This window comes from Cladophialophora bantiana (assembly GCF_000835475.1).
Source record: "Cladophialophora bantiana CBS 173.52 unplaced genomic scaffold supercont1.9, whole genome shotgun sequence".
NCBI classification, from domain to species: Eukaryota; Fungi; Ascomycota; class Eurotiomycetes; order Chaetothyriales; family Herpotrichiellaceae; genus Cladophialophora; species Cladophialophora bantiana.
The window spans coordinates 124,941-142,255 of NW_015971583.1; the positions used below are offsets into that span (position 1 = coordinate 124,941).

The 17,315-nt window shown below is 52.8% G+C and overlaps 8 protein-coding genes across 8 annotated transcripts; 4 read left to right on the forward strand and 4 right to left on the reverse strand.

Moving 5' to 3' along the window:
• Positions 1-230: 230 nt before the first annotated feature.
• Positions 231-2,048, reverse strand: Z519_06336 (uncharacterized protein; the record flags this gene model as incomplete). The annotated part of the gene is made up of 1 exon (XM_016764076.1): positions 231-2,048. The coding sequence occupies one exon, from the start codon at positions 2,046-2,048 to the stop codon at positions 231-233; it is 1,818 nt and encodes a 605-aa protein (XP_016619158.1).
• An 805-nt stretch (positions 2,049-2,853) lies between these two features.
• On the reverse strand, positions 2,854-5,510 carry Z519_06337 (uncharacterized protein; the record flags this gene model as incomplete). The annotated part of the gene is made up of 2 exons (XM_016764077.1): positions 2,854-3,401; positions 3,455-5,510. 2 exons carry the CDS (start codon positions 5,508-5,510, stop codon positions 2,854-2,856), a joined length of 2,604 nt encoding a protein of 867 aa, XP_016619159.1.
• Positions 5,511-5,849: 339 nt separating this feature from the next.
• Z519_06338 (uncharacterized protein) lies at positions 5,850-6,512 on the forward strand (the record flags this gene model as incomplete). The annotated part of the gene is made up of 1 exon (XM_016764078.1): positions 5,850-6,512. One exon carries the CDS (start codon positions 5,850-5,852, stop codon positions 6,510-6,512), a length of 663 nt encoding a protein of 220 aa, XP_016619160.1.
• A 204-nt stretch (positions 6,513-6,716) lies between these two features.
• Z519_06339 (uncharacterized protein) lies at positions 6,717-7,739 on the forward strand (the record flags this gene model as incomplete). Its single annotated transcript, XM_016764079.1, has 1 exon — positions 6,717-7,739. The coding sequence occupies one exon, from the start codon at positions 6,717-6,719 to the stop codon at positions 7,737-7,739; it is 1,023 nt and encodes a 340-aa protein (XP_016619161.1).
• Positions 7,740-8,062: 323 nt separating this feature from the next.
• Positions 8,063-9,004, forward strand: Z519_06340 (uncharacterized protein; the record flags this gene model as incomplete). The annotated part of the gene is made up of 1 exon (XM_016764080.1): positions 8,063-9,004. One exon carries the CDS (start codon positions 8,063-8,065, stop codon positions 9,002-9,004), a length of 942 nt encoding a protein of 313 aa, XP_016619162.1.
• A 1,121-nt stretch (positions 9,005-10,125) lies between these two features.
• Z519_06341 (uncharacterized protein) lies at positions 10,126-11,365 on the forward strand (the record flags this gene model as incomplete). The annotated part of the gene is made up of 4 exons (XM_016764081.1): positions 10,126-10,161; positions 10,239-10,659; positions 10,731-11,057; positions 11,217-11,365. The coding sequence occupies 4 exons, from the start codon at positions 10,126-10,128 to the stop codon at positions 11,363-11,365; spliced, it is 933 nt and encodes a 310-aa protein (XP_016619163.1).
• Positions 11,366-11,773: 408 nt separating this feature from the next.
• Positions 11,774-12,937, reverse strand: Z519_06342 (uncharacterized protein; the record flags this gene model as incomplete). The annotated part of the gene is made up of 1 exon (XM_016764082.1): positions 11,774-12,937. The coding sequence occupies one exon, from the start codon at positions 12,935-12,937 to the stop codon at positions 11,774-11,776; it is 1,164 nt and encodes a 387-aa protein (XP_016619164.1).
• Positions 12,938-13,561: 624 nt separating this feature from the next.
• Positions 13,562-16,846, reverse strand: Z519_06343 (uncharacterized protein; the record flags this gene model as incomplete). Its single annotated transcript, XM_016764083.1, has 3 exons — positions 13,562-16,666; positions 16,718-16,772; positions 16,833-16,846. 3 exons carry the CDS (start codon positions 16,844-16,846, stop codon positions 13,562-13,564), a joined length of 3,174 nt encoding a protein of 1,057 aa, XP_016619165.1.
• Positions 16,847-17,315: the final 469 nt, after the last annotated feature.

The following is a 17,315-nucleotide window of genomic DNA, read 5'->3' on the forward strand; positions in this document are numbered from 1 at the left end:
GCTGACCTCCTTGACGGTCATTGTCGCGGAAGGAAGGAGGGTGAAGGCGCGGGCCAAAACCCAAACCGGTATTGTGTTTGTATCCAAGGCTCGTAACAAGACATGGACGGCCGGTGGCTTCAGCATGTACTACCATATCATTGCCAGCCTTGTCCCATTCCCTCCTTTTCCTCCCTTCCTGACTCGCATCCTCGACGCCCATTTCCCCCCTCCCCCCTTGCCCCCTTTTCTCACCATCCTTCTCTTCTAATCAATCGTACCCTGACGTCCTTCTTCGGATTAACCGCCCCGGCACCAACCTTGCGGCCTGGATGGACCCACTTCCCGCCGTCACTGACAGGGACGATATCCCATTGCATGACAAAGGCAGCGGCGAAGAGGACCACTTCTCTCTCCGCAAAGGTCTTGCCCTTGCACATCTGTTTGCCACCGCCCCAGACTTTCATCGTGCCGTATTCGACCCGAATGTCTGCGTTCGCATTCGCAGCGCCGCCATTGGGTTGGCCGTTTTCGCCTTTCTCCGCGTGACTGCTGTCCTTGGCCCAAAACCGTCGCGGGTCAAACCTTTGGGGATCGCGGAAATACTTGTCGTCGCTCTGGTGCACGCCGTGCGGCAAGCAGATGTACTCGCCCTTTCTCAGCAACCAGCTCTGCGGTTCCTTCTTGCCCAACAGCCTCGCGTCCTCTTCGTTCTCAAACACCACAAAGTCGTCCTCGACCATTTTGTACGACATGCTCGCGGCTTCGAGGCGCATGGTTTCAAAAAAGGCGCCCTTGAGAAGTGGACATTTGGTCCACAGGGCAGCAATGTCAATGTCCAATTTGGGGGCCTCCTTGATCGGGAGACCCGTGGCAGGCGGCTGGCAAAAACGCACGTAGGGGGCGATCTCGGCCCGGATCTCTTGCAGCAAAGACGGATTCGAAAAGATGTACCACGTCATCCAAAAAATCACCGGGTTGGCGTTGATGTTCATTGCCCATAGAATGGCGGCATTGCCTGTGGCATAGCCTCGCGGCACGGAGCCACCGGCGCGAAACGCCTTTGCTCGATCGACAATGACGGAAGAGACATCAGACATATCACTCCATCGACTGCCGGCATCTTGGCCGTCGAGGTACTTGAAGAGCGCCTCATGGTGTTCCTGGACAGCCTGGATAATGCGTTCCCTTGCTTGCGTCGGGCCGCCCATCCCGGGCAGCCAGGAGGGCGCGCCCGCCATGAAGAGATTGAATTGTGAGTCCATTTGCCATAAGTCGGGCATGATGTTCGGGTTGTTTTCCATGAAATTCTGTCCGAAGAGAACTGTGGTGGCAATGTCGCCTACGAAATACCGGATTAGAGGGAATAGACTGGCCTCGGCGACTAGCGCCTTGTCTCCATCGCCCCTTGAGATGATTTCGACACCGCCCTGACGCTCCCAGATGCTTTGGTCAACGGGGCTTTGTGCCCCGGAGACCAGGTTCCACGTCCTCTCCGCGACCATATTGACGGTACCGCTGATGGCCGCCGTGACGAAACTTTCGCGCAACATACCTGACAAAACGCCATGGATATTGCCCCACAGGTGATCAGGATCAATAGCTTTGATAGCACCTCGGTCGTCCCAAAAGTTCTTCATGGTGTGGTAAATGAAATCGTTCATTGTAATGGGGCTGGTCCTGTCGATCAAGATCTGTTTCGCGAGACTGGGGACCGTGACGACGTTGTGTTTGGAGTTGGCCATCTTCAGAGCATAGATTGACGCATTGGGTCCCAATGAACGCGCAGCTCGGGTGAGAAAATCCGTCCCGCCCACGACGAACGAGAATGCGTGGCCGATCCATGGAATCCAGTAGGGGAGAACGGGCACGGTTCGAGGACCCGTCGACCCTCCGGCTGCTTCAGCCTGTTTTGAAACTGTGGAGCGGTACTGTAGGCTTGTGACGATGCGCGTGACGGCGCAGATGACGAAGAAGACGGCGAACAGTGTTTGAAATGGACGTTGGACGGCAGTCGTCAAGGCCTGTTGGAGAAACGAGGAACTTCGCTCGTGCTGTGAGATGTCCATCTTTCGGGACAAAGCTGGTCAATGCGATTGGAGTTCCTCTTAGAAACGGAGTACGTAGTCTGTGTGGAAATTATCGAGAGGGCGAGGCACGGTTGGAGGTAGAATAATATGTCTCTCTTGTAAATCCAGAATCAATGCGGTGTGCGACAAATGCGGACGTATGGAAGCGCTGTCACTGTCACCGTCGCTGCCGCGGCCGATACCGAAGCCGTTTTGGACACGGGCTGTAAGGTGCTCGTACTCGTCCCCCTGAAAGCGAGCTCAAGCCCCGACTTATGAAGGAATGATGAAGCGCGTGGGTGAGTGACGAACGACGACCTCCGTCCGTAGAGTATGTCGTAACCTAAGCCCTTTCTGGTTCTGAGCTCATGTGTGCGTGTGCATGTGCGTGTGCGTGTGCATGTGCGTGTGCGTGTGCATGTGCGTGTGCGTGTGTGTGCAAAGCGAGCAGCGAGTGTTGGGAAGCCTGACCTGCTAGTAATACTTGGTGGCTGCTGTCGATGATATTATCTGGCGTGTACTCGGTCCAAACATCTCCGACCTCACAAGGTGCTGACATGGAGCCTAGCACACCAATCCCTGTTCAATCATCTGCCCGTCGAATCAACGAGCGGTATTTCCATTGCACGAGGAATCCTACCAAACTCAAAACCAATCCGGTCAGATTCAAGTAACAAGCGCCCCCAAAGGGATTGTGGTTACAGTACATATAAATATATTGAGTCTTCACTCGCTCGATAAGACTATCGAACAAGCCGAACTGAGGAGAAAAGTTGGCACCTTGCTGGCACTCGGACACCTAGATTCAAAACTGTTCGGAGAGCACCTTCTTCAGCTTCCCGCTTTGTGCCTCGTACTTCATGATCTTCTCCTGGCTGGCCATCGCTTTACCGAGACACCATTTGATCCGGGGTCTCAACTCGCTCGGTGTCCCAGGCATCTCGGCCAGCGTCTTCAACTCCGCCTCGTACTTCTCCACGTTTTTGTTTTCCAAGCTGATCAATTGGGACATAATCGCCAAATCCAATCTCGCCCTGAGGACGTCGTCCTCGGTCAGGTATTCGAATGCTGATTGGTAGACAGGTTTGCCTGGCTTGATGCTATACGGGCGCCCATTCTTGGACGTGATTGTAATCAATTCTGCCTGTTCGAGAGCTTGCAACACTGTTTCGCCATCCTTGAAAAGATCGTTGAGCAGCAGCTCATTGTATCTGAGAGTCTCATTAGCAGCAAGCTCTTTGATCAACAGCCATGCTTGCTGAGGTGTCCATTTGCGGCTCGAAGTGTCGACGTCGAGAAGATACATTTTTAGGATCTCCGATGCGGATTGCTCAATGATTTGACGAACCGCTTCTGTTTTTCTTTTGTCAGTAAGGATTGAAAGACGAATGGGCCAAATCACGTACTCCCTGGCGATTCGCCTGTCTTGATCCTTCGTGCAAGGAACTCTAGATCTGTCAGTCGACCTCCGAGCACTTGAATCACTCCGTCCAGCTCATCGAGATCACTTCTCAATTGGGACGGACTGAGCTTCTCCTCCCCCAATGCAGCATCTTCGATGTCTGCGTCCAGATGTTTGATGACGAGCTTCTTTGCTACTTCAGGTGTACAATCACTCAACGTGATTTGCCGGAAAACCCTGTCGGGCAGTGCTTTACTGAGCGACTTGGAGAAGGACACGTCGGTGGTCAGGAAAATGACATGGGCAATGTTCTGCGTCGTCAAGACAGCAGCCCATTCTCCCAGTTTGTCATAGACCATGCTCGCCGAACCCTCGTTGTTTTTGTGCAAGAAGTTGTCAATCACCACCACGGGTCGACACTCTGGATGAGCTTCCAGCCACTCGTCGTCTGCCAGTTGGGCGTCTTTGTCTTCCTTTTTGCGCGGCGCCAGTGCAATCTGCTTCAATGCAGTCGTCGTGTTGCCCCAAATCTTAGCGAGTTGATTGTCCAATGTCTCGGAGAATCCTGCTTTTGTGCCAATAGTGGCTGTTGCTGCAAGATCAACCATGCTGCTAATGCTGTTCATCCATGAAAAGACTGGGCGGTAGCCTACTTCGGCCGCGGCCGCGGCAATGGTATTGCTGTCTCCGCGGGCTTCCTGGATTTTCTTGCAATCAATCACTAGTTTGTGTGGGCGATCTTTCAACGCTTGATCTACAACCAACTCCTTCTTCCCAGCCCCACGTGGCCCTTGAACCACGATAAAGGTGTCGGCAGTCTCAATCAACCACGTCTTCAACTGGTTAATGGCATCTTGGCGATCTTCCCAGACGATTTTCAGGTTGTCATCTTCACGCTTCTCTTTTCGGAATCTGATGATGTCGTAACCTCGCAGAAGCTGGCTTCTAACCCACTTGAAAAATCGACGATCTTCCAGGTGAAGACCGTGGGTGATGTGCATCCTGATGAAGAAAGTTCTGATAGGGTCGAACACGGCAACGGACGCTGCTGTCAGTAGAGCGACCAACAAAGGGATAACAATCCTGGGATGGTTCGTCATCCAGTCCCATATCCAGTGAGTTTTTCGTTTGGACTCGTAACTCAACTTGAGCAGCGTCCCGGTCTTTCCTCCGCCATCTTCGGCTGGGAGCACGTAGCCATGCATACAATTCTTGGCCATCGTTGCGAATCTCACGCGAGTGTAATCGACATAAGCATATTTTGGCACGACTTTCGAGTCGGACGGTTGTGACACGATCTCTGTGAGCTTTCCATACCTGCGGAACAAGGAATAAAGCGTCTCTTGGGTCAGTTCGGCCGCAGAATTCTCAGGGGCCGTAGGCAAGAATTCGACCTTGATCCGGGGAGTAGGGACGCGATATAGATCTTCGATCCACGGCTTTCCTTGCACCAAGAAGGCGCGAACCCTCCGAAAAGGGTTGAACCAAGGTGTAATGGGCTTTTCATCGAGATACTGTTTCAGTGTGCTTTCCAACTCCCCGGCAGTTATTCCTTCTTCATGAGAGAACTTGACAAAGGCTCCGCCTTCGCGTAGTCTCGGTAAGATCTTTGTGACGTGGAGGGGGAGGTTTTCAGGCAGGGCTCGCTTTATGATACTAGAAGGATCGGCCAGAGCAAGATTGGGCTGATTGACTTTGCTGAGGGAGGTCTCCAGGAACTTGTCAGGATTCAGGTAGGGGATCCGGTTGAGCCATTGCAGCTTCAACGGGAAGACATCTGCCTTGGGGTCAGTAGATTGCGCAGAGAGAGGGGTCGACAGATCGGTCTCACTATCGAAAAAAAAGATTCCTTCATTTTTCTGGGTCAGAATGTGGCCTGATTCATTGTCACCGGCTTCAGTAGACGTCCACCTCTTTCCTGCCGGGGCTGCGGCGAGTCTGGCTGTCGGGGAAGCAGCCCTCCAAGGGTAGAGCTGCTGTCGTCTCGAAAAGCTCGTTAGGGGAGATGTAGGCCGCCCGAAGGAGGTTCGAACAAATCTCGACGGAATCATGCTGCCCATAGCCAGAGCGTCATAAGAGAATTTGTGGTCTATCTCCTCATCCTGCTGCAGCCAGATGGCGTAGCTCTGCTGGCTCTAAACACAATCCCCTTTTCTTATCGATTCGCAAGTTTCCGCATGATCAAAGTATATTTATTAGTCGGTTCCTATTACCATGGGCGCGGCTCGACAGCCAGCATCATCATCGCGAACAGGACGATGACGTCGAAGCAATACATTTGTGGCTGATCTGTGGCTGCACATCCACCCTGTGGCTTGATCCAGCAATTATTTTTTTGGTTCTCCAACGCGATTGATCTACCCGTGTTATTCCTCTTTCTAAGAGCCAACCGTGCCAGGATGAGCTGGTGGTGGAAGCAGAAGCCTGCCTCGAGCAGCGATAGCAGCAGTGTGAATGCTCTGTCCACCTCGCCCGCCCAGGAAGAGGTGACCACTGTCGCTCCCGCTCCAGTCACCGAACCCATCAAGCGCAGCCTCACCCGGGATGAGCAGAGTGATCGAGAATGGACGGAGTTCCTGAAGGAGCTTCAAGCACAAGCAGATGTGGAGCAAGCTCAAAGAACAAAGTCCAAATCACCTGCAGCACCGTCGCATCCAGCGCCAGTCCACTCTGACATCTCGCCTGATTCCCTCTACCCAGCCGAGATATCTTGCAGATCCGCCTTCGATTATGCCATGTTTTGCCAGAGTTTTGGAGGCCAGTTTGTCAACGTCTACCGCTATGGCTCTTTTCGTTCATGCTCAAACCACTGGGATGACTTTTGGCTGTGCATGAAGACACGAAACTGGAAAAAGGAAGATCGCGAGAGAGCCATACAGGAACATTACCGTAAGAAGGCAGTTAAATGGAAGACTGGTCCGAGCAGCGAAGACGTCTGGGAAGTGCGACGGGAGCCGGTCAAGGATCCTTTCTCGGGGAACCTGGAAGAACTTGAAGCACAAATGGCCGAGTACAAAAAGAACAGTCTAGCTGCACCCGAACTCTGGACCCCGACAAAATGAACAAAATAGACATCTCTAAACGGCCTTTGCAACCTACAGTCCCAATCGAGGCCAGAGGGCGCCGAGAACGAGGCCAGGAGAAGGTGTGGCAGTTGGTTGGCACAAAAGTACCTCGATCACATGTTGGTCCATTCTGTCAATTCCTTCCACCTTTACATCTCCTCACTGAAAGCTCAAGGAATACTCTCCTCTCATACATAAGCCATGGATCCGGCACTCCCACGATTTATGACGCGCATGATTCTGTCTACGACGCCACAGCAAGCCTTTCAACAGGTAGATGAACTTGTTCTGCAGGCCGCAGCTCTGCGAGAACAGACCAAGGAGCTCCAAGGACAAATTGACTTTCTCAACGATCGAGCCGACTGTCTGACCACAACGGCTGAAGGCCTTCAAGAGTTCGCGAAACATGATCGCGACGCTATACAGACTATATTCGAACGATCCCTCTCCGTTTACAAACACATGTACGCGATGTATGTATCCGCCCCGCGGAAAGCAGCACGCTTTAATGATATCAGAACACGCTCGGAGGATGGCATGGTGACCATGGAAGAGATGGAGGCATTCCTTGAAGATGTTTACCAGTATTTCCTCGTTACATCAGAACGGACACAGAGATCAGCCACACCTGAGCCCGAAAGCCCACCTTGTTCTTCGGACGCGCTACCATCCATAGACCCAGCTCAAAGCGAGTCTGAAGCGGAGTTTCCAGACACACGGGGTTTGAAGCGAAAGTTATCCGCGGTTCGAGAGGAAGATGAGAGTGGACCAGACGCAAGTTCGGAGGGGTCTGACACTGTCAAGGATTGTGTAAGGTCGGAGCACCACCCGCTCTCAAACGAGAATGATGAAGATGAATCGGTCCGGAATGCTAAAACACAGGACGAGAATAGTGGTGGAAATACGAGAAACATGGACGAAAGCTCAGACCAGGAACCGGAATCGGCAAGTAACAAGGATTTTGATCATCACCACGTCGATTCCGAGACGACACGATCGTCTGATAAGGGAGAATCATCAGCACCTACGAGCTCTCATGGAGCCGCCAACGCCGTCAAGCCAGCTCCCAAGCAATATTTGGATGGTAAAAGGGGCAAGATCGCTTCGCCCTTTTGTGGCACCAGCAAAGCGGCACGGCAACGTCAAAACAAGCAGCTAGGAGGGGCGGGCTTCGTCTGGAACGCATCTCAACGTCAATGGGAGCGCCCAGACTACGCTACCTGACTAATAAAACTGCCGTGACTAACGTCTGAACTCCCATTGAGATACAACAAAGATGTGTTCACGATCCGACGGATAAGCTTGGGACTGGCCTGTATTTACATCTTCACTCGGCGACAACAGAATTGAATACCTGGAAAGAAAGTCACTCTTGTTTTGGCTCTGGAAATTCAAACTTCTCAGTCTTGATTGATTTCTTCCTCTATTCGAATTGTCTTTTCTGCTTTTTCGTGGTTTCGAGGTCAGGTCCATCTGTCACATTCTTCCTCGTCTTCCTCGTTCGGTTTTCGTTTGATTTTATGCTCTGTTTACAAGCGCATCTCACCATGGCAGCAGTCTCATCCAATTCAGGCCTACTTCACCTAGAAGCCGACTTCTTGCAAGCTCAATCTGAAACAGTCCGGGCTCTCAGTAACGACATCTACTTTGCTGCAAAGATTCTCGACTTCAAGTCCTATGACATCGAGGGTCGAATTGTGAGTCTTAGGAAAGCGGCTTTGGAGACGAGTTCGAAGTACGGTTGTGGTGGACATCTCCGGGTTGACGACCAGAACAAGGAAGATGGATATAGAGTCAATGGTGTCCTGAAGAATGCGACTACGTTGATGGAATTAGCTCGGCAAGTCAAGATCGAGCTGAAGGCCTTGATCGAGATCATCTGCGAAGGACAAGAGGCGGATGAGACCAATGCTCTGGGCCAAGCGTCGACAGAGCAGAGGAACATAAACATCGAATCTGAGGAGATCAGGGCCTTGAAAGCGGGTCTGCCCTCCCTTGAGGAAGAGCTGACCACAGAAATCCATTATACTAGGCGAGCGTTCGCCGACTCGAGCGGATTCATCCCTGTCAACTTTCGTGCTGTGTCGTCAAAAATCTCAAGCGAGGGTGCCCTTGAATCAAACAACATTTGTCAGTCACAACATGTCCAAAAGTCACGATTTGCGGATGAAGAAGCAATGATGACATCCCAAGACTCCATCTCCGGCCTGATGAGTAATGACCTTCCCGCTCGTGGTCGCAAAGTTAGCCGCTTCTCTCGCGTGGGACTATCGGGAAGACATGCTGCTTCTGGGAAGGATAGGGAACACAACGCCGAGTATCGTTCCCGGTCTCCAGCAAGCTCTCGCGGAACAGGAAAGAGAGGAGCAGATGACTTACTTGGTTGGATCCCGAAGAAGGTTTGCATCGCACGTCTACCTGTTGATGAAAGGTTCAGAGCTTTGATGATGCACGAGATACAGAGAAAGCAGCAGGATCACGCTTACTAGAGGAGGAGCACAGCCAATATCACTACCAAGACGGTGCAGGAAACAACTTGAATTCTTTTCCGGCTGGGGTTGGCCATGATTCTGAGGTGGGAATAAGTTTCTGATTGGATCTATTCATCGCATTTGAAAAGGAGGCGCCGGATTGAGTCTACGGTGACCACACGAGATACGAGCTTGGTTGTTTTGGCACGGACATCATGCTTCGTCTGAAGAGATATCGTAGGTAGCAACGAGCTGGGACTTGGTTAGGGCAATTTGATTGGAAGCTTGCCTTTTTTTTTTTTCTCACCGGCATGGGGAGTTGACGACAATGGCAATGTACAAGACCGTTTACCGAGTGCAATGAGAATATCGACGCCCCGCCCTCTCTTTCTCTCTGCTCTTCTCTCGCATCCCTCTCTGGTCCGAGGTTTCGTCCAGCCCCTTTCGCAGCACAGCCTTCCGGCCACTCCGACATAATGCGAACTTGCTTTCTCCCGCGTGCTTTCTCAAAAGTCCCGTCTTGCCAGCGGCTTACAGGTGTTGATTCCTCGATTCCACCCCTGACATGAACGGCTGGCTTTTGCTCTAGTCTTCCTATCGATACATTTGATGTTGCTCCTGCTGACATAAACTGAACTTGAATATGCACCTGCACAAGCCCAATTCGGCATTATGAATGACTGTGCTTTTACCACCACAACCATTTCCCACGCACGTCCTTCTTTTCCCTTCTCCCTCTCTCTTTGCATCCATACATTAGTTCTGACACGACTCTCATACCTTGGTCTCTTGCCCTTGTTCGACATGGTCTAGCGCCTTCCTCATGGACAAAATGCGCTGCACAGCAGGTCAACGCTAACATCTAAACTGCGATAGCGATGACCGGTGAGTCTCCATTTTCGCTAGGGCTGCCAATGAGGATTAGCTGGACACGTCAACAAGCGCAGCAGCTGTTTTCGTGCCAGAAGATACCAGAGTCCAGGCCTATATATTGGGGCTTGATAAAGAATCCTTTTTCTCCATCACCATGTGTGTCTCAAGGAGACTAGTTTTAGAACAAAGGTAACCCGTGCACCTCATCCTTTCTAGTCGCTTGAGATAGGCCCTTTCTTAGTTGTGAGACAGTCCGTGAGAAAGAAATGTCTGGCCCTATCAAGAAGGTCGTTGTCCTTGGGGTATGAATGCCTGCCTTCTTTTCTGCTGGTCCAACACATGTGAGAATCCATCTTGACACCAAGGGACACACATACAGGCAACAGGCAACGTCGGCAAACCCATCACCACTGCCCTGGCCGAAGCTGGCTACACTGTGACCGCGGCCTCGCGCACTCCTGGGCAGAAATTCCCAGACTCGACCAACATCATCTCCGCCGTCGTCGACTACACGTCGCTCTCGGACCTTACGTCCCTCTTTACGGGACAAGATGCTGTGGTCGAAGCGATTCCCCCCAACGCCCTGCACATGCAATCTACCATCGTAGACGCTTGTCTCGCCTCGGGCACGGTGAAGCATATCATCACCCCGGATTTCGCGGGGGACACGTTCAACGAGCACATCACCGAGTTACCGTTGTATGTCCCCAAGGTGGAAGCCCAGAAGGTGCTGGAGGAGAAATTGAAAGGCACGCCGGTGAACTGGAGTGCGATTATTACGGGAGGTTGGTATGATTGGGGTGAGTAGTATTGCCCACGCAGGAGGTAGAATCGCAACGCCGTGCTGACCGCGCCTCGTCCTTTGACATAGCCATTCCACTGGGGTACTATTGGATCAACCCGCGCACAAACACCCTTATGGTCTACGGCAGCGGCAACCAGCGAAACAGCATGTGCCGCGTATCCACCGCAGCGAAGGCCGTCTGTGACGTTCTCCGACAGCCCGAGAAGTTCGCAAACCGGCCCGTCTACGTCGCCGACCACACTGTGAGCATGAACCAGCTAATCCCGATCCTCGAGGAGATCAAGCCGGGCTGGCAGATCCAGCGGGTAGACCTGGATGAGTTCTTCGCCACCGCAAAGCGCATGTGGGACGAGGATACGCAGAAAGGGGTCGAGGTGCGGCTGCTGACTCCTGGTAAGTTTTGACCTCAGGGAACTTACGCCCCTTCCTGCACCCTCTTCCCCTTCTTTACTATTCTCCTCCTCTTCCTCCTACCCCGTTCGCTCGTTCCATAAAACAAGAACAAATTGATCATCTAACTTCCTCGGGTCCGCCCCGGCCGATAACAAAAAGCATACAACATGCTAGGAACTTACGGCATCTTCGAAGAGAACAACCGCTACAACGCCGACTTCGAACACCTGATCGAGCCCGGCTCCGGGTACCAGAAGACCACGGAGGACTTGAAGGAGGAGCTGAAGACACTGGTTGCGGAGATGTAGATTGGGAAACCGTAGATTTATACATTTACCGAGCGAGGGTTTGTTAAGTTGACAGTCCCCGGGAGAGAGGAGGTGGAAGCCTCTGGGAAGAAGAGGAAAAGGGGGGAGGAAGAGGACGGGAAAGGGTGACGGGACGGATGTATGGAAAAGGAAGGGGTAGAATAGTCCACGCTTTCTCCCCGACTCTGGCTCTCCTTGTGAGGGTGATGATGAAAATCTTCTTCGTCTCGGCCCCTTGACGACCCGTGGAGAAATAGAAAGTAAAAAAAGAAATGATGAGAGTCAGGCAAGGCAATGACAGTATCCCACTGTTCATACAATCCAGTCCAGTGCAGTCCATCTACGGCGCAACAGAAGTCAATCCAATTTCACTCAACTCGTCATTTATTCATTCAATTGAATGTCAAATCAATCATCATTGATGTACTTGTCAAACACGTCCTTGTACCACCTCAAGCCGACATCCCGGTGGCTCCTTATCTTCGTCCTCAGCTGCGCCTCTCCCCAGGTATCGTATCTACCTCTGAGAAAGGGGCTGTCAATGTTTCGGCCCTCGTCCGACTCTCTGCCCACCATCTTCCACCCTGTTGCAGAAGTGTCGAAATGCTGGTCCCACAGAGCCTTGAGGTCCGATTTAGTCAGGTCTGGCCGCACGCCCTGGAAGAAGGGCACGCTGTAGCGGTCATACTCGCCGGGCGGGAGGAGGACGCGGTGTGTGGTCGCCTTGCAGACGCCGTTGGTCACGACTTCAAAGGCCTGGCCCATGTTGATGACGAGGGTTCCCGGCACGGGCGGCGCGTCCAGCCACTCTCCGTCCTTGGACAGGACCTGCAGGCCCCGGATCGACGGGTCCGACGCTTGCAGCAGGAACGTCATCCAGCCTGAACTGTCCTTGTGCGGGCCGACGCCCTGAGAAGAAGAAGAAGAAGAAGAAGAAGAAGAAGAAGAAGAAGGCTGAGTCGTGGCGTCTCCGGATGACGACGGCGACGAGGGCCGGTAGTGCACGAGCTTGATCCGGTCTTGCGGGCCCGTGAACCGCTCCAGACTGTGCGGAGGCAAGCCGAGTGCCTCGGTGACCAGCTCGAGGAACCTCATTGCGAGATCTTGCATCGCCGCGACGTACGACTCGACGATCTCGCGGAACCTAGGCTCCTCCGGGAAGTCGGGCCACTGATTCGGGCCCTGCAGCCGAGTATACAGCGGCGGCGATGATGATGGCGATGGCGAATCCGTCCCCGCCGAGACGACGAGGCCGTACCTGTCCGGCAACTCGTTGGCGAACTCGAACTGCTCTCTCTGATCCCTGACGCGCGCCGTGATCTCCGACCCGAACTTGCTATACCCCAAAAAGTGGGGCGAGTTGACGAGGGCGACGGACTCCTTGACCGGGTCTGGGAGCGCGAAGAGACGAGGAAGAGCATCCACGAGGTCCTGGACGATCGACTCGCCAATGCCGTGGTTGGAGAGGTACAGGAATCCTACCTCAGACAGCGCGTGGCGGAGGGCTTGCAGGAGCTGCGGCCGCGTTGTCGCGTCATCGGCCTTGTGGAAGTCAATCATTGGGATGGACATGCTGGCGCTGGGCGCCCTGAAAGATCAGTAATATTATATCGATCACGAGAAGCCAAAGCTGGATGGATATCTTTTATGAAGGATGATCTCACCCTTGATCAGGAGAGTCTTTCTCAACTCCTGATTGTCTTCAATACTTTCAATGGGCAAGGCCTGTAAGGGAAGACGAGGAGGGAAGCACGCCATCGATGGGGTGAGCAGAGAAAAGAAAGGAGTTCTCGTTATGTAAGCAAAACAGCCTTGCGAGTCAGTCATTGTACTCCCGACCGAATAGTGATTCTCCTGCCCTTGGGATTGCCATGAAGAGACGACCATGCACAGGGCTTAATGGACAGCAGGCGCATACGCTGGTCGGAGGGATAGATGGCCCACAGAGTCAATGGCTCGAGGCTGAGACCCGAATGAGACCAAATGACAGCCTGGCGACGGGTTGGATTCAGTGTCACATCCCAGCTAATATATACGGAGTACAACCTAGGTGTGTACCCGTCTCTTTCCCAAAATCTTCCTCTTTCTTTCATGCATTGCCTTTCACACCTCGTATATTGCTTGCTTCGTCTCGCATTACCACTCCTGGTGGCCATCTGACTCTCAGATTGCGCGCGAACGGTCAATCGTCGACCCCTACCGTGCGCGTCTTGGTCGGTCTCCCACCAACCGATTCGCCTCTGCGATTTCCGCATTCTCCTGCGCCCTCTGTCTCTCCAACTCCGCCATCTCCTCTTCCCCTCCACTGGCCGCTGCCTCCTCCTCGTCTTCGTCGCTGCTGTGACCACCATTTCCATCGTCAGGGCCACCATTTTCATCTTCAGGTGGTCTTCTGCGTCTTTCGAAGTCCTGCGCGTGGGCAGTTCCGATGATTGTTCCCACGCGTTGAAGGGCCCGCATGGCAGGGGTCCGCGGCGTGGTAGGTGTGCGACGTTGACGAAGTGATGCGTCTAGTGAGGCTAGGCTTTCCAAGTCCACGCCAGTGGCAATACGCTGTTCAGGCTCTGTTGGCTGTGGAGCGCTAGGCGTCCGGCGCTCCTGAACAGGAGACACCGTGCGCGACTCGGGTATGTCGTACGGCAAAGGAATATCTCTCGAAGCACGGAATTGCCCAACGTTATTGCAATGTTCGTTTTCGACGCGGAATAGGGACCAGAGGCCCCTTCGGATGACCTCCGCCAAACTGACGAAGAAGGACATGAAGGCGGAATGTTGTATATCCGACGTGAATATCGCATAAAACACCCACTGCTGTCGAAGCAATACATCCGCTACGATCGCAGAATAATATATCCAGACTTGCTTATAGGCGAGCCGCTCTCGGAGGAAGGGATACTTTTGAACGAAGAAATCGCCCAAGCTCCAATCCATGAACACGTCCCAGAAGGAGCAGTACAATCCGTTGACGAGAGCGAACGTGACAAAGATGGACCAAGTCGTGTGATTCATGTCGATTCGGTAAATTGACAGTGTCGCGTAGTAAGCGATGTTGCCACAGTATTTGACACAATTGGCGAGATGAGGGAACCAATTCCGCGAATCGTAGTAACGACGCAGACATTGCAATGCTCGCCACACTGCAGGAAGCGCGGCAAAAAACCCCAGCAAGCGTGAGTGGCTGGAGTTGCATTGCGGAGGGTTGTTCCAGTTGTTGACGTAGAGGCAGAAGAAGAGCTCGATCTGGCCCATGGCGTAGGTTTCGGAACAGTACATATCGCCCAGATAGAAGTCTCGGAACTCGACCGGGTAGAATGGTGCACAGGCAAGCCTCAGGTTCGTAACAGCCCACCATTTCCGTGCGTGGTGATAAATGATGGGAAAGGGCAAGAAGATGATGAGTATGGTGACGATGATGAGAATCAACGGCCAATAGATGTAGAACCAATCATAAGAGTTTTGCCGAAAGTTGAGGTAGATGAATAGGCCATTGAGGAAGAGGAAAAAGCAGGGCAACTCTGCCAATTGTCGCCAGTCCAGCACATGTCTGGTGTCGTACTCGAAGATGAAGACGTAGTTGATGTGATTCTTGTTCCACATCCTGCAATCCAGCACAAACATCAAGAATAAGATAACAATCAGAAAGTATCCCGCGTACAACTGCAGTAGGTAACTGGTCTGCACAGACATCCTCGGATCATTCAGTCGAAAGGCAGCATCGACAAGGCCAGCCACGCCGAAACAACAACCCGCGGCAACATAAAGACCATTGCGGAACGCCACCGCCGAGTGATCCCCTGTGCCAACCTTGGATCGCAGTTTCTTAACAGCGACCTTGTGGTTGCCGCGCTCAAAGTACCGAGAGTATAGATCTTCGACAGCAATGAGGTGATTGTCAACGACGTCACTCGTAACAAAATATGCATTGTTGACCTTTTCTGTCATATATCGCAGCGGAGGTCTGGCTTGGACTGCTTTGTCGTATTTCTTATTGATCTTGCGGAAGCCCGTCTTGTTCAGCAGAGCATAAGATTTGAGCAATTCTAATCCGCGGTAGAATTCCTGCAGCGCGAGCTTCAGCCTCTTCTTTGCAACGGTATACTTGATTTCACTTCCGTGGTCCCGGCGCACGTAATCTTTCTTTGCTTCGTTGATTCTCTTTTGTGCTTGCGGTCCTGGAGGAGAACTCATCTGTGCCATGGCTTGACTGGTCTTCCCGATTGTAGGCCGTCGTCCCATGACCTCCCCTATGGGTTTTGGGATGAGGTGGCTGCCACTTCCGTTGGGCTTGACGCCTTCCTTGAGAACATTTGCCGGTTGCTTTCTTATGTCGTTTAGATGTGGTGGTCCGGTACCGTCGTTTCCGTGTTTTGCCTTCAATATTTCTGCTATCCTTCTGTCTCTCATTTCGTGGAGTTGCGCCCTGAGCTCTTGCAGACGTTCAGTAGCTTCGTCTTCCTTGATCTTGTAAAACTCCTCAATCTTCATCAATTCTTTATCTAAGAATGTGAAAAAATCGGCCTGTTTCTCATCAAGCTCTTGGTACGCTGAAAGCTGCATGTCATTCACAGTGGCCTCGGTCAGATCACGAGGAGCGAATAAGTTGCGGAATCTTTGGGAAGCTGAGATGGAGTTCATCCTCGGCAGTGGGCCCGAGACTGACTGACTTTTGCCTCCTCGTCCGCGCTGGAACATGGCCTTTGCCAGGCTTCCTGCAAAGCTGTGCCTGGCGAGAGGTGGATGATGCGTCTGACCAACATGGTACGGATCCGGCGCTGGTGGAACTTGGGCTGGTGGAGGAAGTCGTGGAGTCGTGCCCTGGGATTTTGGTTCGATCTCTGTGGGTGGTCGCGTCCGCGCAGGGGTCAACGCGGGATCGGGGAGTTCGAGGGCGGCCATCATCCCAGGTGTTTCATCTGGAGGCGTGCCGACAATGGATCCATAATTCATTACTCGCCGCACCGACTGACCAGGATAGAGAGGCGTGCTTTCCGGCGTCGTCTCCATTTGAGCTCCCGGAATGTATATAGGCGGAGACGCTGCAAACATGGTATGACTTCGGCGCTGGGTGACCTGCGGTCTATCTTCCGGCTCTTCATCTTCGTCTGGTGCGACCTCCTCTATGTCGGGTAGTGACTGGGTCGACCTTGCTGTTTCGGCTCGTTGAAGATTGAAGTCATAGTGTGTAAAGGGAGTGCGCTGTTCTGCGAAACCGTCGAAAGTGACAGAACGAGGCTCGGTGCCAGGAGTCCTCTGCAGGTTCCTGAGGGCTTTGGAGATGGCCTTGATTTTCTTCTTTCCCAGCTGCGAGGAGATTAGCACCGAACGAAGCAATGTCGCGTTGAGAGAACCTACCTTGTAATTCAAGTACTTAGCTCTCCATTCTGGAACGGCATCTTCCTCCAATTCCCTGCCTCAGTTAGTTTCCCACCTCATCGCAGAGGGATCTCGGTGCTATGAGAGGACCTACTTTGCAAACTTCATGGCGTAAGTCTGGGCCTCGCATCAGCGCATCCTGCCTCTTAGCCGTAGTCATCTGTTGCAGTGTTCGAGCGACTCGAAGATGGATTGAAGAACGAGGGCCAATGATGTGGGGACGAAGCCATGGGAAGGTCGCGATGGCGGAGAAGTCGAGAGAAGTTCGTGAGAAATAATGCAGATGCGGGCGTCTCGCAGCGTCATAGGCGGTAACAATAATATTTGGCTCGATGGGCCGAGATCCGCATCCTCGCTTCCACGTGCGTCGTCCCTTCGACAACGTTTGTTCCTGTCGCGTTAAACTCTGTCAACGCGAGCCAGGGTTGTTATGCTCATCGACGAGTCAGCTAGCGAGCTGAGTTGATACCAGGACAGTCTTGGTCTCATGCTACCCAGATTCGCGTTAACCCATCCTATCGACCTAATATCCTACCAGCCCTTCCCTGACTTCACCCATTCTCAATCAGGCAATCAG